This window comes from Carassius gibelio, chromosome B10 (assembly GCF_023724105.1).
Source record: "Carassius gibelio isolate Cgi1373 ecotype wild population from Czech Republic chromosome B10, carGib1.2-hapl.c, whole genome shotgun sequence".
NCBI classification, from domain to species: Eukaryota; Metazoa; Chordata; class Actinopteri; order Cypriniformes; family Cyprinidae; genus Carassius; species Carassius gibelio.
The window spans coordinates 16,384,346-16,408,592 of NC_068405.1; the positions used below are offsets into that span (position 1 = coordinate 16,384,346).

The following is a 24,247-nucleotide window of genomic DNA, read 5'->3' on the forward strand; positions in this document are numbered from 1 at the left end:
TGTATATTTACAATAAAACGAAATAGGATATCAAATACCACTGCCTCCTTTCGTTTTCATTTAAGCATAATAACAACTGCAGAAATGTACTTAGTTCAGGGAAATGTGTATGCAGCCATTACAATGAAACGAAATATTATTTAAATTCGCCTTCTTTATTTTCATTTTAACATATAGATAAATTGAATACAGACCAAAGAAAACCTGTTAGATTTACCCCGCAGCTGAATTATATGTTATGTTTAACCACTAAAGACACATCAGAGCCAGCGGCACATGTCAGAAGGTCTATCCCAGGAGAAGGCATTTGTCTGGAGAAGGCATTGTTTGTGGACCACAAACGGTAAGTGTATTTTATTATTTAAATTTGTGCGTTTAACTGTTTCCGTAACTTATTACACAGAGGGCAACACTGTTTAGCTTTGTTAACTAGATAGTAGCAATGTGCAAACAATAGAATGTGATTTTCATGCGCATGACATGAATTGTATTGTTTTTTTTTTTGTTTTTTACACGCGAAACATAAACACATGTTATATTGCACACTGTAAACAAAATCAACGCTTAAAAAAACACGAAAACGTGACCTTTAATATCATATCTGTATTTAATATCTTTTAAAAATTACATCTAATTATATAAATGCATTTTCTTAAATTAAGCAAAGGAAAAAACACAAATAAGTACTTTCTAGATTTTTATAATTTTTTTAAAAGCGCAAATGAGAGTAAACTGAAGGCTAGTGTTTACTACAGTAAATGGATACTTCCTAGGTTGTTTTAATTACTCACAAAATTACAATAACAAAATATATGTATTTTTTACAAGAATGCCCTCTTACAGAATTCCCAAAAATGCATATATATATATATATATATATATATATATATATATATATATATATATATATATATATATAAAATGAAGTATAGTTAAAATAATGAACACTGGCATGAAAAACATTTTCACAAATCAAATCCATTCAGTAGACTGTTTTAAGGCACACATCTATTTATAATCGTGGTTTCATGACATTTTGTTCTTCCTCGTGGCATCATCTACTCGTCATCCCATTCCTGTCCTCTAAATCTTGAGCTCAACCAAACTACAGACGTAGTGTCTATGTGAACAGATTTCACGATGATGACTGGGATCTCTGAAAGCGGTCAATGGAAAAGGTTTGATTTGTCTGTAGTGAACTTGTCCTTGCGGAGCTTGAAGATGAGCACAGCCAGCATAATGACACAGAGACCTCCAAATACCCCCGCTGCCACAGAGATGCCCACCACTGCCTTGTCCTGCTTCTGATCCTTAGACACTGCACAAACACAGGCACCAGACTGACCCATTAAAAAAGCACTAAGGTTTAGGAGATCACAAATTCAAATTTAAAGGAGAGAAAACAAGTGCATACCTGTAGCAACAGGTACAAATGGCTCTGTAAGGATTATGAAAAGAAAAGAAAACTCAAATGATGAGTTCAAACATGTCATTAATAAAAGTTCAAATACATTAAAAAGCAAAAACGTATCCAAATGACAGAAGAACATCTTTACTCATCGGTAATCTTTATTCAGGGGTGAATTAAGTTTTTAAGACCTGCATAAACCCTGTTTCATGCATGTTTTAAATGATAACTCTCAAAAAGCTGACTGTTCTTACCATCCACTTTGGTGATGATTGCCCCAGAGCTCACCATGGCAACATCACTCACTGAGGTTCCTTGATCTGATTGGACGGCCCTCCTCTTTCTTCCGGAACTTGTGCAGTTCTGATGCAAGTATCATAAGACACATGTAAATGCACTCTAGTGATCTCTAGATGAAGGTTTTTGAGGCCCTTCTGTGAATTACACATTAAGGTTTTTGCTAGCCATGGTACATTATCATAGTGATTGTGTTCATACCTGCCGTAAAGACCTACAGAAAGAGCTCTCACAGAGCCTGGTGGCGCAGTGCAGATAAAAGGTGGACACCGTCCTGTTTCTGTGCTCCACAAAGCGAAAAGTCTCAAACGAGAAGCGCGCCAACTGCTGTTCTCCATTCACACCCATTATGGTTTGCAGATCACGGTTGCATCTGAGAATGACAGAGGATGATATAATCATTGCTGCTAGAAAAAGATGTAATCTGTAATCAAATTATAAAACTGGTTACTCTTTATTTTAAGGTGTCCTTGTTACAGTGTAATTATACATAATTATAGAGTGTAAGTACTAAATAATGTTAATTAATTATGTGTACTCACTATATGGTTAAGGTTACTTGTATATAATTTATTGTTATTGTATTAGTAAGTACATGTAACATGTAACAAGGACACTGTAAAATAGTGTAACCCAAAAATGAAGTACTTGTAACTGTATTATAGAGTACTTAAGAACTATAGAGACTAAAATCATTATATTTAATTTTTATTACATATCATTCACCCAGTAAATTATTCCGAATTTACTGATTCTCCCTAGATCTTCCTTTTTTATTTTTTCTTATTTATGTCATTTAATATTTATGTAATGCATTCCCAAACCTTATTCACGTAGTGTTAATTTAGATTGTTTTTTTTTTGTTTTTTTTTACATGTGTAAGTGTTACAAAGATTTAAGTCTTACCCCACAAACAGGTCGAATGATGTGCTGTTTCCAGGATAAGGACTTGTGGTTGCATGGCATCGATCCAACAGAACATTGAATCTTTATGACAAAAAAAAAAAAAATTCATTGGTGGCATCCATATTTCATAGGCCACATCATGATGGAAAACATAGCTGATAATAATATCAAACTGAGCAAATTACCTCTCTGTGAGATTAGTAGCTCGGACTTCCACAAAAACCCTGGTCTTCAGCATGAGACCCGTTGGAGGCATGAAGAGACGGGTTGTATATGTGAAGTCCTTTGAGTCGGTGCAGAAAGACAGTTATGAACACACGCAACTGACCAGTTCTAATAACTCTTGAATGTTATAGTAAATAATGTGTTATGCTAAACATCATTGCTAATCTAAGCAAAAAGGAACATAAAATACCTCAAAAAGAGCCAGGCTTAGAGTGCTGATGAAACTACCATTATTGTCCTTAATTGCCAGACTCACTCCAGATCTGCAGAACAACAGGGGTTTGTGTGTAAATGACATAACTCATTAGATCATTTCGAATGAACACATTCCAGGATAAGGCATACAGTGAAAGCCAAAAGCCAGAGATAACTGAAAACGTGTTTATTTTTCATTTTTCTAATACATTTTTCACTACAAATTATATATTTTGTACAACATTCACGCGATTACAAATATGCTTATTTGATCAGTGGCCTAAAAATAGTGTTAACATTAATTCCTTTTATGGCATTTTTAGTGTGGTCTCAGACAGTTAGACCTCACTGTAAATGTTTACTCCACTCACACACTCATCTCTGTGTTGTTAACCAAGTACTGCAGTGGGTATCTACAGGAAAAGAGGTATTTCATCTCCTGCCGGTAGGTGATGGTTCCAGCATTCGGGTCCTGGGTGCTGACCATCCCAGAGATGTTCACAGACTGCACGCTAGAGAAGTCGGAGAACAGCCCAGTTCCAATCTCCTCAGTGATCTGTTGAGATGAATTAGTTGAACGGTGATACCTGGGAATGACTTTTAATAGAAGTATATTAAAAGACCACAAAATATAAAATGTGACTTAAGGTTCTTTACAGGTCAGAACATAAAAAATCCAATAAAAAAAGAATAATAGAATAAGCAAATAAATGTAACAATTTCATAATTTAATTAAAAAAATAAGTAATAAACATTTACTAAAATATATTAATTTTAAACTATAACATTTAATAAAATATGCATTTTAACAAGCGGTTAAATAGTCCACAAAGAGTCTGTATATAAATATATATTTTTTTACATTAAATATAAATACATATAAAATAATAACTGCTATAATAATACAATTCTATATTATTATATTACATAAATTATCATTTTTATTAAATCTGCTGAAAAATGTCTTATACCGTCAGCTTATTGGCGCAGACTGATATGTATGGTTCAGTGATGTAGAATTGGAATTTCATTACAGGTGGGTCGACGGTCCAGTCAGCAGTTCCTCTGCACTCAGGTTTGCCGAACTGACCATTAAGAGCCGCCATGGATTCATTATATCCATAAAAGTACAAGGGGCACAGCAAAATCTGAAGTTCCATCCTGTTTGTGCCACACACAACTGTGATATCAGAGTTGTCTGTAAAATAAAAAAGATAACAATTGTCACAGTAACCTTGTATGATGCTTATTGTTTGCACATATTTGGTATGGAAATGTGTGATGCTCTTTATGCTGCTAGGACATTTAAAACCACATGAACCATAAGTGAAAAAAGGATAAATCATTAAAATAATACTGCATGTTAAAGAAAACACACTCCTCAAATTGCTGGGTGGTCCCGGGTTCCTTTATGGTTTCAAAGGAATTGAAAGCTGAGATAGTGATGAGAGAATTAAGAATGTATAAAGAGGAAGATGAGAAGAGGAGAGGATACATAGATGCTTTGACTCACCCGGGTCTCTGAATGTTGGGCGGGTGAGGCAGGGACTCTGAGCCTCTGACTGGAGAATCAGGACGAGCTGACACACTAGGAGGGCTGGCCACATGATGCTCTGGCTGCAGGGAAAGTCCCACACATCACATTATCACCTTGACCTCGATTTACTCAAAAACAGGTTTTAAAAGCAAAAACACTAACTTGCTATCAAATCACGCTACAAGTTTTCCGTTCTGTGTTCAGGTGTCACCAACAGGCTCTGAAAGTCCCAGTTCAAATGATGTCACTGGCCTCACAGTTTTAGCTTTTGATGAAGGAGAGTGTACCAACAAAGAACATCTGACTCCTGTTTTAAACATAAATAAACATACATATTAAATAATCTATATTACATATAATTCAAATCATTTTGTGATGATAGATGAAACAATAGAAAGACGGAAAGACAGGCGGACAGATAGAAAGACAGACATAGATAGATAGGGTTGTCCCGATTCTCTTAATAAGTAATGGGCGTAACGTTTAATAAACCAATCAGAGTGTCATCTTCCATTCCCTTTAAGAGCGAGATGCGCTCGCGCCATGGCGGATCGCTATTTACATGGCGGAATTTGTTGAAGGAAAACCTGAACGATTTTCAAGCGAAGACACCAGATCGTCTACGGGACAAGCAGGAATCCACCAGAGCTCTGTGCGATGAGTCAGTTAATATATATATATATATATGTGTGTGTATTGGCACAATTGTTCAATTAATTAGCCAATTCCATTCATCATTAGAAAGTAGTAATAGGCTGAATTGCAAATAGGTAGCCTAATTCTAATACAAGCAATGACTATCCATTATTAATTTTTTATATTTGAAGCCCTACACAATAATATTCTTTTACAGTGTAATCCTTTTGTTTTTAATATTTGGCATGTTTGTGTGATGCTCATCCCTGTGTTAACGAGTTCTGTGGAGCCGACCGAGGCGCATTTTCTACCAACGCGCTATTAAAATACCAAAAAAAAAAAACAGGTTTGAGTTGGTCTATGGCACAGTCTATTTTCAGCTCCTTAAAATAGCAATGTGTCTACCTGCCGGTCTCTCTGTCTAGGTGTCTGTCTATGTGTCTGTCTGTCTATCTGCTGCCTGTCTGTGTGTCTACATGTCTGTCTGTATCTCTGAAAAAAATTTTTTGTGGTCTAAAAAAAAAAGTGTTGTTCAGGCGCATTGGAATACTAATGCGCCTGAACAACACTTTTTTTTTTAGACCACAAAAAAAATTTTGTGGGCGCACAAATGGGCGCAAATGCATTTGCTAATTAAACGACATGGCGCTTGACAGGAAAATGCAAAAGGCGCTGGACAGAAACTAGCAAACACACTTGCATTGCGCTGGGTGTTTGAGAGGGCCCATGTACACACACAGACAGGCAGACATGTAGACAGAGATACAGACAGACATGTAGACACACAGACAGGCAGCAGATAGACAGACAGACACATAGACAGACACCTAGACAGAGAGACCGGCAGATAGACTGAGAGGCAGACAGACAGATAGAAATAGAATAAAATGTAAAATCAAAAAAAAAAAAATGTTTTTAATAAAAAGCACAAATAACAAATATAATTTTTTTACAATTAAATGGAGAAAAGGCATAAATAATAAATACAAATAATAATTTTTTAAACAAAAAATACAAATAAGTAAATAAACACAAATTTACATCATTTCGAAATACAGAACCACACACAAATAAACAAACAAAATATAATAAATCAAAGTCATCTGGAAGGACTTACATATTCAGACAAGAACTTAAATCATAAAGATGTATGTATTACCCTGTTCACCTTCTCTCTTTCGTTGTCTCTTTCTCTGTGTTTATGCTGATATAGCTATTTATACCGGCCCCTTTCTTTCTTTAGGTGTGAGGGAGGGCACCAGAAACACAGCAGGGGTTATGAGAAGTAAGTTACGCCAGAGGAGGAACATGAGGAGCTTTAAGAAGATCAGTATAAGTTCAGTATCAGGTAACATGTTGGAATACTAGGAGCATCTCAATGCTCATGTAGCACAAAATTGGCTTTTGCATTATATTCTATAAATGCATTATATCACTGTGTATCAGGCTGCACTTAACTGTGCTATAACAAAGCATTATGCATCAAATATGTCCACTTGTTGACAAAAGCTGATCAAGTTATAAAACAGGACACTAATGAAACACATGGTCTTTTCTAATAACACATTATGTCACATTAACATATTAATAGTCTATTTTAAGACTGATAGTCCATATTGCTTCATAGATTGAAAACCAAAAGGCTTTTTACAAATAAGATATATATCTAATAAATGGTTGAGGATAACTGCAGGATATATGCAAAATCTTCCTATTTTCACAAAAGGGGGATAAAATCCAATCCAAAAATTAAATAACCCCTCTTGTAATTTCAGAACTCTGAATTATTAGCTATATTTTATAGTTGGATGTAATGAAGAGCATCATAATACCCTCCTTAATCCAACAATGGTGTTAATATTTTTCATAAAATACGCACGCACACTCTCAATATCCTTTTTTTAGTGTATGTGGTTTCAGGTATGCTGTCTTCGTGAGAAAAGGTTTCAAGAAATGGATATCACACACCCTTTCATACAATGCCTGCCATCGTCAGAGTGTAATTTCAACAAAAACAGCCCCTCTTAAAAACTACACGAGATAGGGACGATGCAGTACATGATCTTCCATCCATCTGGCTATCTGGTTCCTCAGTCACATTGTTTCATTTTTAATCTTCTGGACCAGCCAACCTGGGCCTTAATGCAATTTATAAAGTATTGCGATACATATTCAACATCTGCAGGATCTATTCAGTCATCTATTCATCTATTATAATTTGCAAAATAATATCATGAAGGTGTGCATATAGGTAATTATATTCCTCAAGTAATTTATCCATTTTGTATACTTGGTTACTTGATGTGCACCATTATTCAAGGCCAAATGTCAAAACATGATCATGTGGATTATCCACAGCATTCTCTCCTTGCCTGCATGGTGTCATGATCAAATCTTCTCCATCCATTATATGTCCCAGCTGGGCCGCATTAATGCACGGGCTTATCTGGGCTTAAGCCCAGGGCCCCGGGCTGGGGGAGGGCCCCGATGATATCGGAAAATACTGTTATCGGATTTTATCATTCGTTGGCTGTCCCTTTAAAATTACGCTTTATCGCTTTGCTTTGAATGCACGTGCGGTCATTGCAAGTCCTGCTCGAGAAGGGTCAGTCAAACCCTCTCACTCAATGATCCCTGCAATCATCAGTCACAGTGGGCATTATTTAATGGTCTGAAATCCAATAAAATTCATCATTGTCTGAAAGCATTCAGTTATTGGCCTGTATCGAACTCACGTGACATACTTACGTTGAATTCTTTATAAGATAATTGCCGCCTATTCTAATGATGACAATAACTAATCTAATAGCTAATGTGACAGCAATGTCTCGTAAATATGAAAGTGGTTCGAAAAAAAGAAAAACCGCACAAGATACTTTACTTTCTTTACTTTATATACTAAAATTCTTCTTTAGTACTTCCTACGATAATCTTAAGAACATCTAAGTGTACTCAACTGCTATTTTGAGACACCATGAATAGGAACTAAAATGTGCTTTTAATATACTGTCTCTGTCTTTAAAAAAATTATGGAAGTGTACTTTTTCACTTGGGTATATTTGTGTATTTTATATGACAGCTCTGTAGATTTGGATGTTTTTAATACCATTTATTCACGTAAAATAAAAGGCATGGTGAAGAGTTAAATTGAGAATGATTCCATGACAAATGCATTTTTAACAGTCACTTGTTGCCATCTGGTGGGGTACAAAATGATAAAAACGGCCTAACAGTAAAAGGGGTGGAACCATGACTTTCAATGATTAATTATGCAGTTCCAATGGATGAAGGCAGGGCTCAACCTTACTTGCCCCACCAAAAATTTCACTGGCCCCACAAAAAAAAAATTAATAAAAGTTAAAGACAAGAAAATGGTCCTATAAAATACGCATAGATATTGTTTTCATTGTCTTTGTTACATTTAATCTCAATAATAGGTTAATTACATGAAAAGATACTAGATTCACTTATATTTTAAATATTGTTAGACAAACAGTAAGTAATAAAATAGTTACAAATAATCAAATTATGAGTAATAGCACAAATAAATACAACAGAACAAACCTATACATGAAAGAAATATTTAATAGAATAGATTAAACTTTATTTTAAAAAATACCAGTCAAGAGCAGTTACAGATGCATAAAAAAATGTATGTTGAAAAAATAAAACGTTAAATACTGTGGAATTATTAAAATAAAAATGAAGACACTTTAAACCTGAAATTAAACCCGCCAGTAGGTGGCAGCGAATCGCTGTTAATGAGCAAATCAATGTTAATGAGATTCAACCGATTCATTCAAGCTGCTGATTCACCCAGGAAGTGTTGCTCAGAGAAGCAAAACAATTCTGTGGACTTTGGAACCACTTTCGTTGGCGAAATACAGCGAAACCGATGATTTGGTGTCTAAAATGTAAGTCACTTGATATTAAGTTCTTGTTTATTAAACTGTACGCTGAATAAAATCATCACATTTGTAATAATGCTAATATTTGGAGGAAACGGCACTCTTTGTGTAATATTGGTTAACATAGATATTAAATTATATAAATATGAAATATTTACAGGGGCATGTTTGAATTCTGGGGCATTAAGACTAAATCACTTGCACAAGTCTAATCTAGTACTAGACTACCAGTACATAACTTAGTGCATGCGTGCACAGAATGGGTGTGTTTTTGTTTGTTTTTTGGTAAAGTGAGATGCATACTCGATAAAATCAGATCGTTAAATCAACAATTACCATATCATAGACAATATAGGCTATAACGCACACCCTACAGCACTGGCCCGATTGGGCAAGTGACCGTTCCGTCTACTGTCCCGAGCATCATTCACACTAGCCTCGGGCAATCGGGCAGTCCTTATTGTCGAGTCCTGGAAGGGCCCCTCAAGAGGTAAAGCCTAGGGGTTGTAGTCTTAACGCGGCCATGTGTCCCAGTAACACAAGTTGGATGAAATCACAGGGAACAAACTATATAAGGCTTACAAATGTCCTGATTTCACTGTAACCTGAGATTAGCTTATTAGTACTTTTAAGTAATATTTAAATATGAATGATTATAATATAAAGTTGTTTGTAAAAAATGCAATGCTGTTTAAAATATCACCTCAGTCCGTAATTCAGGATCCAAGCAGCATTAAGCTTTGTTGTTATTATGGCAGAGAATATTTCAGTTGTTACACTATTTATAGTTTCATAGATTTATTTATATACATATACTAATATTTTTATTTCCTAAATTCGTATTTAAAATATAATTGTCATACAGTAGGCTGTGGATTTCCTGAATAATCCTAAAGTGTTTTGCTGTCTCGGTTATCAGGCCTAATAAAGACGTTTTAAACGGAACACTGTCTTTTTTTCTTTTAACGTTTGATGGTAAATCTATAATAAAGTCATAAATAATGACAGTGCTTGTTTTGTTCATGCATCAGCCAATACTCGTGCAGCCTTCTTTCCTGTTGCTATGGTTACCTCCTCGGGCGACTTCAAGCCGAGCGTCTAATAGCGCGCTTGTAAACTTTCGTAGCTACGGCAATGTCGTTTGAAAACGCATTTCACATACTTCAAACAGTCTTTTTCGAACTACATATTCGGCTTTGTGGCGTTTCGTTTATGTCATAGTAATCAACTACACATTACAACACAGGAAAACTCACAAATCTGGCTGGAGTTACCATTAACGAATGTATTTATTTGTGGTAGATGACAGGGTACTTATGAAGAAACATTCAGGCATTTCAGTATGAATACAGTACAGCAATTTTTGTCAACAAGAAATCAATTAAAAACAAAGCCACAGTGTTTTCCTCCGGTAACATGAGTTAATAAATGACGGACATATGTCATAATAGTACAGTACAAGTGTTCAGACGTGCGAATACGATCGAACAGGAACAGCCTCAGGTGGATGTTGGTTTTACAGATGGAAAGCACTGTTTGTGCTCCTCCAGAGCTGCGTTCGCTCAAGATGTACCAGAGGTCCCTCATGCGGATATCAAACAACAGTTGGGTGGATTTCGTCTTCCATCATTAGGGATAGAGTCCTGTCCATCTTGTTTGTTTAGGTTCACTTGGAGCTTGTGTATTTGGTCACGGCCTTGGTGCCCTCCGACACGGCGTGTTTGGCCAGCTCTCCCGGCAGCAGCAAGCGCACGGCCGTCTGGATCTCCCGGGATGTGATAGTGGAGCGCTTGTTGTAATGCGCCAGGCGCGACGCTTCTCCGGCGATACGCTCGAAGATGTCGTTTACAAACGAATTCATAATGCCCATCGCCTTTGAAGAAATACCAGTGTCCGGATGTACTTGTTTCAGTACTTTATACACGTAAATAGCGTAACTCTCTTTCCTGGTCTTACGCCTTTTCTTATCCCCCTTCTTCTGGGTCTTGGTGACAGCTTTTTTAGACCCCTTTTTGGGAGCGGGTGCTGATTTCGCAGGTTCAGGCATTGTGTCGATTTTTCACAAAATCTCAGCTGTGAAAGGATCGTTATGGTATGCGTACGCGCTGCGCACATTTTGTCTCTTATTTATAGAGTCGGCATGCAAATTTGAACGAGCACAGAGTGTATTCTGATAGGATGACTTTCTAACGTCATGGACTAAAGTTCGAGCGGCGATTGGTTGCTTGCTTTAGAGTGAAACCAACCAGTCAGAGCACACGTCTGGGTATAAAAACCAATCCCTGCTTACATCACACAAACGAAAGTACATTTGACTAGCAATACTAAACAGGTCGCTTCTTGCCAAACAGACGGTTCCTTTGTTGTCATATCATGTCTGGAAGAGGTAAAACCGGGGGGAAGGCCCGCGCGAAGGCCAAGTCTCGTTCATCCAGAGCTGGACTTCAGTTTCCAGTCGGACGTGTACACAGATTATTACGCAAGGGGAATTACGCCGAGCGCGTAGGCGCAGGAGCCCCTGTGTATTTGGCCGCTGTCCTGGAATACCTAACGGCTGAGATCCTCGAGCTGGCAGGGAACGCAGCCCGAGACAACAAGAAGACAAGAATCATCCCCCGTCACCTGCAGCTGGCTGTCCGCAACGACGAAGAGCTCAACAAGCTTTTAGGCGGTGTTACCATCGCCCAGGGCGGAGTGCTTCCAAACATCCAGGCAGTGCTGCTGCCCAAGAAAACCGAGAAGCCAGCTAAGAGCAAGTAATGGGGCTTCGCGATCATGGACAATGACACAAACGCAGCTCGGCTAGTTTGAGTCCAAGTAATGTTATGTTCCCTATTTCACAATATATTGTGTTTTGTTTTAATGAAAATGACAGCTGCATCTTAGTAGACCTTTTTTTTGGTGTCGATAATGGCTCTTTTGGACAGACGCACTTCCTCACACAAGAATAGAGCTACACCACCACTGGCTAAAAATGGCCATTGGACGTTTAACCAACCATCACGGTGGACTATACTGGAGAGAAAAAAAACTCCATTTGTGGGATGATTGAACATCAGTATTTCATCGTATATGGAGCAATGTTTTATTCGTCACTGCTTTAAATTACATGCAAGTCATGTCCTTTATCTGCTGTTCAAGTGATTATGTTGTTTCAATAAATGTTAAGTGTCAGTGGAAGGCACAAAGAACCCGTGATTCATTGTTTTTCTCCAAGTTGCATGACTTAAGTGGATGTAAAAGAAAAGCTCTAATTAGAACTGTGCTACATTAAAGGAGCACTCAATACTTTAAACATTATGAAGTGAATAGTGCTTTCTTTATAAAAATAGAAAAACATTAAAATTACAAGTTTGTGAGTTGAACAGTCGAACATAGACAAAAAGTTAAATTGTACATGTTGATATCACGTGACATGCCATGTCACACTGAGTTAGTAATATTAACAATAACTATATCTTGTTTATAATTTGTAATAAAAAAAAACATTCACTCCACAGAATTGCTTAAACTTACTCGATTTTAAAACCATTATGCAGAATAAATTATTCATTATTGTCAAAAAAGAGAAATCAACAAAAACAACATGTGAACAGAGTTGTTTGCTGTTGAAAGCACTGTGCTGTCATGGATTTGTTTGGTGCTGTTCTTCCGAGAGTCTTCTGGTGCCATTTATCAGTATTAATATTAAAGGATGAGTAATTGACCAGTTAGAAAAACACAATATACACGCTAGAGAACCAGATAACGTAAACAAAACCTGAATGCATCACCAGCAGTGTGAGTACATGTTCCAATATGGTCATAAAATCTATTATTAGTTACAAAATTGCACTTGGTTTCAATGCCGAGACGAAGCCATTTTTAATTAGATATCTCGCTGAACTGGAAGTTAAGCATAAATAGATCAGAACCATACTTCTCATTCCAGACTTTTATTGTACAAACATAACTTATTTTATTACAGCCTGTAGGAGTAAGTCCAATTACATGGAAAAGAAATAATGCAGCCACAGAATTCACATCCAGCGTGCTTAAGACTACTTTATTAAGTGTCTGTAGTTTTAAGTACTTCAAAAACTTTGTAACAATTGTGCTGTTACACTAGTAATTAACACAAGGGGCTTCATAGCCAAGATGACCAAAACTTATAACTTAAAAATTGTTATAGACAACAAGGATAATTCAGCGCCTTTCACTTATTCAAGCCAAAATAATGTTTTCCCCTCTTCAAATTCTAACGCTGCCTTTAAAAGACATTATGGTTTTCAGAAGTGGTAATTACATGAGCTATTACAATAAATGTAAAAGTAAATTAAATAATGTTATATAATGGCTTTGACAGAATTTGGCATGTAATAACATATTTGTCTCTGACTTTAAGCCTATTTCTCTGTGTACCCTTCTGTTTTCATGTCATTCAGCCCTAAGTCTTCATTCTGCTCAAAGGTCCTGGTGTACTTCTCGATCCTCATTTCTGGATCTGGTTCTGGCGCATAAACATTCTGCAAAAAAAGGTGTGAATGGTTAGCCTTCAGATAAAAGAAAAAACAATATTAAATGTTTGAAATCATACTGATTCAAAACAATAAATCTTATGCTTAACCATGAGATGTTATAATAAGATCTCTTCAATATTGTGAAAAAAGAAAATGCAACTCCTTGCTCACCTGAAGATAACTATTTCCAGCAGGATCATCCAGGATAATGTGCACATCCATTTCCCCTGCTATTATCTAAGAAACAATTTAGAAATACAACACATTAAGACTCCAGAAAAAAAAATGTGTGTGCTTATAATATATACATATATTGTATTAAAACATGTTTATATATCCAATACTCAAGGTATTCAAAACGTTTTATAATTATAAAAATGACTAGTTGAATGAATGAATAGTTATAATGTAAATATTTTCTTTTTCAGTAAATCTATATTTCTTTCTTTTTCAAAAACTAAACAAGCTTCTTTTTAGACACCAATACTGAGAATACTGTCAGTACATTTAACAGTGAGGAACAATAACACAAATTCAGGGAATATATTTCACACCTTGTCAATCTTTTGCCCAAAGAGCTCCAGTTTCTCGGCTCTATCTGCTGTAGAGCTGTCTCCACACAGGAAGGGGTTTTTCGAAACAATCTAAAATAAGCATAAATGCATAAAATAAGCATAAAAGGAGCTGTTTGTTGATAACAGCAAACACTGTTAGCAGGGCTTTGATTCCTACTAGGTCTTTGATATCCGTGAGAAGTCCTTCCAGCGTAGTGAACTTCCCTCCAAGAGCCGCCATCCCAATCTCAAACTCCAGCTCAGGAATCAACACGCTGCAGGTCTCTGACTGTAACACACACACATGCATCAAGCATGACACTTTTCACATGCAAAATACATTCACAGGGTATCTCAAAGATGTTGTTAGATGAAGCCACCTTCAGCAGGTCTCTGGACATATCTGAAGGGTCGGTTAAGTGGAGTGTTATTCTGGTTCCCAGCTCTTCTGTGGCTCCTCCTGATTTCACCTATTTCATGATGCCAGTAGAGAACTAGTTACGATATGATATGTATAAAGAAATAAACTAAACAGAAGTATACTATCCCCACCTCATTAGTGCGATGTCCACAGCTGTCACAATTAGTGGCCATTATAATGACCTCTTTAAAGTGTGGAATTTCTGCAACCAAGTTAAGGGACTAATAAACGACATTCTTTAAATTATCATGCACTATGGTTAAACTACTTTTATGAACCATTTCTCCATGCAGCATTGTTATGCAGTGCCATTTTCACAAAGTATTTTTTTAAGCAATTTACCACATAAAGTAAGTGTATGTCATTTTCTAGCATTCTTTAAAGGATACGAACAAGCTTCATGTTTGTATTGGCCGGGGCGTTGCATTCTGGGCAGTTTGTGTTGAACACTAATACCTCGTTTCTCATCGTGTCTATATCATTGCTAGGCTTTTCGCTGTCTTCTTCTTCGTCGGTCTTTAAAAAGAGATGGAAAGAGAGTTCAAGAAACGGAGATCTTGTCGTTCTCCACACTCATGCTTCAGCAGCTTCTCACCTCTATTCCTAGCACAGCGTTGTGTTCAGGCGTCCTTTTGTAATGTGTGACAGTGAGAGCCGTGTCTTTCTGAGGCACAAACGGGTTCTCAATAAAACTGTTCCCTGATGGATCATCAATAATCTGGAAATAGAAATCAAATGAGGTATTCATTCGTTCTAACTTCATAATAAACAAGCAATAGTGTTTAATCTTTGGTCAGCTGCATTGAATTTTTCTGTAGTTTACTATCTGAAAGACTTACTAATGTGAATTCCTCTTCGACTTCTTTAAGTTTTTTCAACCTCTCGATGAATTCCTCTATTTTTTCAGCTACAGCTGGATCCGTTGCCTGAAATGTGGAAGGGAACAGTCACATAAACCAAATTCTTTGCATAACAATTCCTTCACATCTAATGAAAACTACAAAACTAATAAATCTATTATGGACTAGTGGAACTATTTTGATCAAGTTAGCATTGTAAATGTGGTAAACATTTGGTAAAGGATGAAAGTTTTTTTTTTTTTTTTTTTTTTTTGAGCAAAACATGATGACTATCATACATTTTCATTATTTCAACAAATGTCACTGTAGCAATAGTTCATATGCCAAAAAAATATTGCCAGGCATATTTAGAACGCAAAACTTTTGATTTGAAGTTCATAGTGTAGTCACAAATTAATTAATTGTAATTTTAAATCTTAACCAATCTTTGCCACTAACCTTCAAATACCCTTTTGTAAGCAAGACTTTTTTTTAAAATAAAATGTTACTGTAATTGATGGAACATTTATATTTATATATTATATTAAAGAAAAAAAGTTATTTGAAGCATTAAAGTAGACACCGAATTTGTATTTAATATGCTTTCTGTGTATATAAAATCTCTTTTACAAATTTAATTTGATGGAGGCACCAAAACGGTACTCATCTTCGACCCATATACCTATAGAATATTGGCTTACACAACAAATTATGGTTTTCTGTTGTAACGCAAGCGATCTCAATTGTGTAAAACTCATTGAGGTGCACAGATAAAACACACACCTTTCTAACAGGTTGGTCTTGTTCTAAACCCGCCACTGCTCTGTCCAGGAGGCCCTCGATTGTTGACAAAGCTGAACATTTTAGAAAAAAGAGAAAAGCAACCAATCAAAGTTTTATTTAACTGTAACTTTCCAAAATATTCTTCTGTAGATTTTAAGACTTGTACTTAAGTTTGAGGTCACAATAGAAAAACGTACAGCCCTTCTGTGTGAAAGCAGGAATTTCGAAATCAAGTTGTGGAATTCTGGTGGATGCGCTGTCAGACTTCACAACCTCTCGGTTCATGTCCTGCACAAACGAAAATCTGTTGGCTGATTCCTGAGAGAAACTTCAAATGTGGCAACATGACATAACTGATCAGATCATGAGTATCTAAAACACTTTAAGAGTAGACCCATACCTCTTTGGTCTTCACCTGTAAGGTGTACAGCACACCTTGCTCTTGGATCCGACCAGCAGACTGGATTTCTGTGTTGCTCCAGTTACAGTGTGGGCATGTGAAGGAGCTGATGATGATTTCTTTGAAGAAAGGGATCTTAGTAAGCAGTAGACGTGTACTTCCCTGGACAAAACATAAGATGGACATTATTTAACTTAGTACAGAATAAGGGATGAATTAATTTATTCATAATAATCTGTATATTTACATTTTCATAACAGTTCATGCACAAGCTCTCGATCACTGTAGGTTGCTGATCTTCATCTTCTGCATTAATGTCCTTAAAAACAGCACCGCGGACTCGTTCCTCTTCAATAACTGACATGCTGCAAGGTACTGTAGGATTAAACTATGTCCACTCTCTGGATTACTGATAGAAGTGGTTAGTTATTAATGAGTGGAGTTTTGCTAGAAGTTTCCAGCTGCTTTCGCACGTTTTTGTGTCATATGCTCACGTCCGCTTGGATCATTCATCACCGGGTCAGATCAAGTTCCCAAAGCCTGTCAAAATAAAAGTCTCGATTAAATATTTGTGATGGAGCACATAACTTTTAAATGCAGTCTTACGGGGAAACCTTATTAATGTATAAATATGCTTTATATGCGTTAGGTTTTTTTGTTTCATAAATCTGGTTTCATAGGCCTACATTGATAATGCATGCAAATACATAGTACAGCATTAGGACTGTGTGTGTTCTTATTAAATGCTTTATTCATTTACTATTCAATTCGTTATTTCTCCTCATTTGTTTTCCAGCGCCCTATACAAAACATGCTATACATACAGTAATCTTATGCATTCGCATACTCATTAATAACTATTTGACAAAACTGACCATAAAAGCCAGTTAATTCCCTGTCATTACTGTTTGTTTCGAATCAGCAGCCAGTAGATGGCGCTCCATTAGCTTCTCTACGTTTGCCTCATGCTTTCAGTTCTGCTAAAGAGTTGATTTGTAATAAAGCTGGTAAGATTCTGGTAACATACAAATCTTATTAAATTAGTAACATCGAGAATGAAAACAACAAGATCTGATAAATAAACCATGCTTTCAAGATTTTATATGGTTCTGACCACATAACTCCTGTTGAGAATCTCAATATTGAAACTTGTGGTAAACTATAAGACAATCTTCTTGGCCTTCAGCATCTCAATCACTGCAGTTGGACTTACACTGTATCATATGTTGTCCTTGATGGCATACCATGTCCTAGCCAGAAAATATCTCAGATTTATATTTTACTCATAATGAACCAGCATTGTGCAAACTGGCCCTTGGTGCCAGAACAAAACCACTGACTATAATCAAATATAGAATATGCTTTATAATACACCTGATGAACAGATAGAAATGAATAGGATTATCCATTACACAGTTACATCTGTATTAATACCCAGTTGTGTTTGCTACGTAATCTGATGTGACGCCTATCTGATGTGAACTCTATTTAGGTTGTGTATCAAAATGGGGAAGTTTTTTTTTTTTCTCACATGAAGTGGTCAGTGGGTAGTGTGAAATGTAATCATGTGATGTTTTTTCCCTACAAACCTAAAAAAGACCTTCCTGTTCCTGCCGAGTTGTTTAACATTTTTGTGTAATGATGCCGCAGTCATTACGCTTTTGGTGACGCAGCCAGGGAACTGTCGCAGAGTTGCTAAAAATAATTTTTATTTGATCATAAAGCACCATTAGAGGGTTATTATGTTAATGGTAACCTATACAATCTTGATTTTTTTTCTTGACATAAATATAGAAAAATAGGATTTAAAGAAGAAATCTACTGAATTAAACATAAATAAATATACAGATAATATCAGTAAATAGAATAGTTTTTTTTTTTTTTTATTAAAAAAAAAGTAATAATTTTTTAAAATCCTTATTACCAGGGTTAAATTAGATACTGGATGATTCATTAACTTATCATTTATATATTAATTATATTATTTTATATTATATTTTACAGCATTTATATTATACATATTATGCAGCAACAATATACAGTGGACTTATCAGGAAAACTGAATCCAGTCAGAACTGAAGTCTGAATTAAACACATCAATTGATTAAATAGATGAGAAAAAAAGGTCAAAAGGTGGCAAGTGTAAATTTGCTAAAAGAGAACCAACCACTGTCCGAAATGCCCCTGAAACTTCACATATAAATTTGCACAGGGGAAAAGACCATGACATTTCATGATGTCATGGAAGCCGCTGTCTTTAAAAAGAGTATGCAGAGGAAGTGAGCTTCAGATTCAAGAGCGTGCAGCATGGAGATCAAAACAGTCTTTGTTATTCACACTTTGATGTTGATCATAGGAGGTAAGACAAACGTATTACTTATTTACAACTGTTTTCGGCTACACCTCGGTCTTTTAAAGTAGTGTTGTGGTTGACTAGTTTGTGTGCATATTTACCTGTTGCCTACAAGTTCGTTTTCATGAGTATGTAGATATGTTTGGGTAGGTTACATCGTAAGAGAAGGTTTTAGATGTATGTCGGTGCATTAAATGCTTTACTGCATGATGGTGTATGTTAGATTTTTACATGATTTGATCATTTTCTTAACTCATTTTGTTATTCTTATTGGACTGGTTGAATGATATAACTTTAGTTTATACGCTGTGCATAAACCTAAGTAGTAACCTGCAGCTGTTCCCTCTAAGAGCTGTTTATACCTTATACAACTTATAAAATGTAGTTTTGCTGATATAAATCAATGTATATGGGTTGATTCAGTGATATTTAATAGTTGTTCTGACTTAAAACCAGTTTTTAGATTACCATTTTATTTTTAGATTACCATTTTATTTTTTATTTTAAGTTTGCTCGCCTTGATGTTTTAGAAACAGGAATATATTTTTGTAAACACGGCAGATGATGTTAAGTTTTTCAATAATTGTCAGTAGCAGTGAGCATTTTGCACATATTTAAAGAATGTATGAAAATAAATGCAAAGGTGTATAACAGAAAAAGAAATTAACTGAATAAAATGAAGCATCACAATGTAAGAGATTTATTGTACTATTACTCCCACATGTAAAATTCATATGAGGCAATAGGCGTTAGGGTCATTTTTACATATGACTAAAAAATAACACACCTACATGTAGCCTGATTTAGAACTACATCTGTTTTATATGTTTACACCTCTGAGTAAGGTTCTAACACCACTGTTTCCTGTTCCAGTGCGAGAATGTTGCTTTATGTGTCACAGTGGCAAGTTTTCTCTCATGCAAAATCGAACCACACAAAAAAATAAGACCACTTACAGCAGTCATTTTTACACTCTGTTGCAAAGTGTAGCCCCCTCTCTGTTCAGCCGCAGCACCTAAAAGTGGTGAGAAAAAACAAATGAGTCAGAGTAGAGAGTAGGGTGTCTGTGGTCTTATCTGCCCCCCATCAACCTACTGTTCTTCCATTCAGCTAGCCTACACTAGACTGTATTTAGCATTCATTAAGGCTTTAGGTTGTTAAAGGTTTCTTAAAACATGATTATACTGACTGGGTTCTTTTCATTCTGAACAGGAATAAGAGAATGTCTAGCCAAAAAGTATCTTACAGTGGCAGAAGGAGATACATTGGTATTGAAATGTCCTCGAATAAACTTCAGTGAGAATGGACACGTGGAGTGGAGGAATCCACAAGGCCATCTTTTGTTCTTTAACAAGCACAAAGGTGAGCCTGAGAACACTGTATATTGAAAACCACTGAAGAATGTATTTCAAACACTTTTACATTTCCCCTTTACTGTATCTGATAAACACTAAAAATGTATTTTATGTTCCCCTACAGCGCTTAAAGACGCAAGAAGCAGCATTTTTGCTTTAAACGACTATGAATATACATTACACCTGTCCAACATTAGCTTAAATGATGAAGGTGTTTATAAATGTCTACTTTATGGCAATAGAGTCACTACAAAAAGATTCAAAGTAAAAGTATTGGGTAAGTATACATATTTCATTTCTCATCTTTTTTGGAAACATGCATAAAATATGAATATTAAAGATTTGCTGATGAATAATGGAATACGTCATTCAACTCTTTTTGATCGGATCACAGGAATGCCAAAAATAGAAATGGCCGAGTATAACGAAAAAACAATCATCAAGTGTTCAGCAGAAGCGAACGGCCAACCACCTGAACTCACATGGCAAATCAATGGGGTTGAATTCGAAGGTAAGTTACTAGCAGAGTCTGAGTGGTCACACACACACACACACACACATATATATTCATATAAGAATCATAAAAGAATCCTTTCAAAAACGTAACAAATATTACTGACAGACATACTGTGTGAACAGTAATACTGGCAACCAAATTTCCATGACTTCTGACATTTCTCACACTAAGATACGAATACCTTGTGAAAATAGAGGAACCAGGATATTCTAAAATAGGTCAACTAAGGACAAATACAAGCAATAGTACTATCAATAGGTTGTTTCTCAGACTATATGAATAATAAATCTTGGATAAATAAATATATACATCTTGTTTTGTCTTAACAGCTCTACCCAACACCTTGCGGCAGGAAAGATCCAACAGGTCACTTGCAGTCAGCGTCTTAACAGTCAAAACTCATATCAGGACAGCAACGGTGATGTGCCTGGCAAAACATAGCGCTTTCCCAAAACAACTGATACATTTCGTCACTATTGAAAATCACTGTAAGTATACATAAATAGTAGGCAACTAAATATCAATTGCAGGAATAGCGGTTACCACTAACTAGAATTCATATTTGCACCCATCTCACCAACACCATCAATGATGTTCCAAGCATTTGACCAAAAACAGTTTAGCCAGAGTCAGAAAAGTGAACCGAAAGATTTGGGGATTTTGTTTGGTTGTGCTACACTGGGAAAGTTCATCTGCACTTTGGAGTATTTGGTAGTTTCCCATTTAAGTGAATGTGTGTTTCTTATTCGAGTGGTCAATCACATGATGTCAGGGAAGTCAACTATTTCTTTGAACAAAAAGATGTTCCCCATTCAGAATAGATTAAATATTTATGTATAATATAACAATCACTGTGCCAGATTCTTAGAAGTAAATAGTCAAACAGTTTTCTGATGGGGTTTCTGGGGGAATTAATGTTTTCATTGTTTTCGTTTTCACATAGCTGTTACAGCCTCCACCACAACACACTCCAGTACTAGAGATAAGCTAAAAACTGACACAATGATTACAGCCACTTCTGCTCCTGTCATTAGCAGTACAGGTGAGTCTTTCTCTTCATTTCATCTATTGGGATAGATCACTTCATTTTTTTAATGGCCTCACCAGTTACACTAAATAAACTAGGTATTTTCAAAGAAGTCTGAGCATGACAGAATATATGAAATATAACTCACATAAAAGTGAAAGCAGAACCCCTTTTGTGAGATGGCTTCACATAAAACCACAGAAAGGAAATTGCTTTTGCTCTTCATATCTATCTGCCTCCATCTTCTGGTAGCTTTTGAATACTGCACAGAGTCATTTAAAGACATTTTAGTTTTGTTCTTGTTCAAGGTCATTCTGCCATGAACAATGGTCATCTTTTCTTTTTCATTCTTTTACATTGAATATCTTAACAACTGTTTAACATATATACCATCTGATTACAGCACGCATGGAACTGTCATCAATTCCAGTAAGCACTGAAGTGCTCCCAAGAGATGTCACTACCTCAAGCAGCATACAAGGTAAATACGCAATTATGCATGACAAAATACTTAAACAATATTTAAATTTCACCTAAAAGTTAGTAATTGTTTTTATAAGATAATATCAGTGTTTTCTGTGACTAATTGATTTGCTTTGTGATCTCTTTTAGTAGAGGAACATTCCACAGCCAAAGATATCAGCTTGATAAGTAAGTGTTATTAAATTTCATTGCTTAATATGTAACATAATAGATCATTAATCTACCTTATTTTTTGTAGTGAAGTTGACCTTAGATCTATCTTTGTATTTCAGCACACAACATAAACTCTTCAGAATCCAACTCAACTGATCAATTCCTGAACACAACTACAACCAAGTCAGGTGTGAAGCTCCTGCTAATATTTATAGCTTGTGCTCACATAAATGTCTGAATGAAAATCAAAGCAAGATGTAAAGGACGTGAATTACTGACTGCAGTATTACTTTGTGTATTTGCAGAATTAGGCCAACAACTTCGTCGAGATGAAAGCTCACCCCTGCTGATCCTGCTGGTCACATGCCTTGTTATATGTTTGCTTATTGTAGTCATTTTCTTTTTGATCAGACTGCAAAAGGCACATTCAGCCTGGAAAAAAGGTATTATAAGATTATTTATATATTTATAATTCAATGTTCAATTATATTCTAGAGATTGGGTGAGATATAATACTGGATTCAATATTAATCTGTTATTACAGAGAATGAAGAATCAGACCAGTCTGTAGAAAGCAGCAAATCAAAATCCAGTCATGAAGAAAAGCAGGCCCAGCAAAGGAGAAGACAAGGTATAACTGCTTAAACCGCCTAATCTGGTTGATCAAGCATACAAGCTGTTGTGTCTTTGCTGTTGTGTCTTTACAAACTATTAAAACGTGATGTTTCTCTCGATTTTCTGTCTAGGTTTTTGGAACTCAAATTTCACAGAATACAAAGTGGAAGAAACTCCGCAGAACGTAGCCAGTTCAGCAGCTACAGTAGATGTGATCACTGAAACACAAGACATTTCAACAGAAGCTTGTAACAGACTTGACAGAGCTTGTGTCAAGGAGACTGAACTTTAGTAGAGAATTCAGCAGGTTCTGAATCCTCATAAAAGACTGAACTGATTTTGAAGTTCTAAATGATGGTGCTCACTAAAAGCTGATGAATATAGCTAACAATTTTTGTATTTACTGTATATATGGTTTTTACTTTGCAGTCGTTGCTGGTTTACATTATTTTTATACTGAATGTAAAGAAGTGTTTTATTATAACATGTGCTTTATTGAAATGTGTTTATAACTTAAAATGGTGATACAATTGGAATAAGCTGCCATGGTTATATTAAAAATGTGTCTTTTTAACCTGAAATGTTTGCTGCTTTCCCTGTTATCAAAGTTTGGCATTCTGAGAAAATTAAAGAAACTGTTTTATCTAACGTGTGGATGTTATGCTTGGCGATTCTTCTTAAGAATGAAAAATACAAATGTTAAATAAGATTTAAACCGAGCTCACTTTTTGGATGTCACTTCCCCTTCAAAATTGTTTGGGTTGAACGAAAACGCATATCCTGTGCTCTTTAAATACAAGCGTATTTAAGCCTTAAAACAAAACTAAATTAACTTTGTCTTACGTGACTTTTGTGGACACATTTACTTATTATTATTTTGCGATTATCGTATCGTATGATTCTTTATTCATATGGCAACCTTCTGGGCGTTTGTGCAATAATTTATTTCCTTGTTCCTGGTTCTTGCCTTTCCTTTACTTAAGAATTTCGTTTATCTTCCTATCTCCTTCCTCCATAACAGGATAAATTATATTTAAAAAAAAATATTCTGCCCCAAAGGTTAAAGTCTACCCTAAACCTAACCTTGCAATATTAAATATAAAGTGTTGGCAGCATAATCTGATAGATGTTAGCAT

The 24,247-nt window shown here is 35.7% G+C and overlaps 5 protein-coding genes across 7 annotated transcripts; 2 read left to right on the forward strand and 3 right to left on the reverse strand.

The window, feature by feature from the left end:
* Positions 1 to 940: 940 nt before the first annotated feature.
* Positions 941 to 10,699, reverse strand: LOC127966109 (zona pellucida-like domain-containing protein 1). The gene is made up of 10 exons (XM_052566947.1): positions 10,584 to 10,699; positions 4,545 to 4,648; positions 4,003 to 4,229; positions 3,403 to 3,587; positions 3,027 to 3,099; positions 2,797 to 2,894; positions 2,612 to 2,692; positions 1,907 to 2,078; positions 1,639 to 1,771; positions 941 to 1,318 (listed from the first exon to the last, which is right to left on the reverse strand). Exons 1-10 carry the CDS (start codon positions 10,697 to 10,699, stop codon positions 1,167 to 1,169), a joined length of 1,341 nt encoding a protein of 446 aa, XP_052422907.1. The 3' UTR covers positions 941 to 1,166.
* LOC127966684 (histone H2B 3) lies at positions 10,383 to 11,230 on the reverse strand. The gene has a single exon (XM_052567851.1). It carries the CDS (start codon positions 11,157 to 11,159, stop codon positions 10,779 to 10,781), a length of 381 nt encoding a protein of 126 aa, XP_052423811.1. The 5' UTR covers positions 11,160 to 11,230; the 3' UTR covers positions 10,383 to 10,778.
* Positions 11,231 to 11,399: 169 nt separating this feature from the next.
* Positions 11,400 to 12,303, forward strand: LOC127966683 (histone H2A-like). Its single transcript, XM_052567850.1, has one exon. It carries the CDS (start codon positions 11,486 to 11,488, stop codon positions 11,870 to 11,872), a length of 387 nt encoding a protein of 128 aa, XP_052423810.1. The 5' UTR covers positions 11,400 to 11,485; the 3' UTR covers positions 11,873 to 12,303.
* A 728-nt stretch (positions 12,304 to 13,031) lies between these two features.
* Positions 13,032 to 24,026, reverse strand: zpr1 (ZPR1 zinc finger). 2 transcript variants are annotated; one of them, XM_052567845.1, is made up of 15 exons: positions 23,837 to 24,026; positions 19,918 to 19,976; positions 16,856 to 17,148; positions 16,609 to 16,770; positions 16,406 to 16,496; positions 16,209 to 16,279; positions 15,426 to 15,512; positions 15,182 to 15,304; positions 14,976 to 15,102; positions 14,718 to 14,788; positions 14,546 to 14,635; positions 14,344 to 14,454; positions 14,166 to 14,255; positions 13,783 to 13,848; positions 13,032 to 13,617 (listed from the first exon to the last, which is right to left on the reverse strand). In XM_052567845.1, exons 3-15 carry the CDS (start codon positions 16,970 to 16,972, stop codon positions 13,498 to 13,500), a joined length of 1,326 nt encoding a protein of 441 aa, XP_052423805.1. In that variant the 5' UTR covers positions 16,973 to 17,148; positions 19,918 to 19,976; positions 23,837 to 24,026; the 3' UTR covers positions 13,032 to 13,497. The 2 variants fall into 2 exon arrangements, with proteins under 2 accessions (XP_052423805.1, XP_052423806.1); XM_052567846.1 differs by lacking the exon at positions 23,837 to 24,026 and having other exon boundaries at positions 19,918 to 19,987.
* LOC127966682 (cytotoxic and regulatory T-cell molecule) lies at positions 18,818 to 23,759 on the forward strand. 2 transcript variants are annotated; one of them, XM_052567848.1, is made up of 12 exons: positions 18,818 to 18,967; positions 20,174 to 20,323; positions 20,441 to 20,593; positions 20,711 to 20,827; positions 21,163 to 21,321; positions 21,777 to 21,875; positions 22,264 to 22,341; positions 22,473 to 22,511; positions 22,616 to 22,684; positions 22,802 to 22,939; positions 23,041 to 23,127; positions 23,243 to 23,759. In XM_052567848.1, exons 1-12 carry the CDS (start codon positions 18,916 to 18,918, stop codon positions 23,401 to 23,403), a joined length of 1,302 nt encoding a protein of 433 aa, XP_052423808.1. In that variant the 5' UTR covers positions 18,818 to 18,915; the 3' UTR covers positions 23,404 to 23,759. The 2 variants fall into 2 exon arrangements, with proteins under 2 accessions (XP_052423808.1, XP_052423809.1); XM_052567849.1 differs by having other exon boundaries at positions 22,476 to 22,511.
* Positions 24,027 to 24,247: the final 221 nt, after the last annotated feature.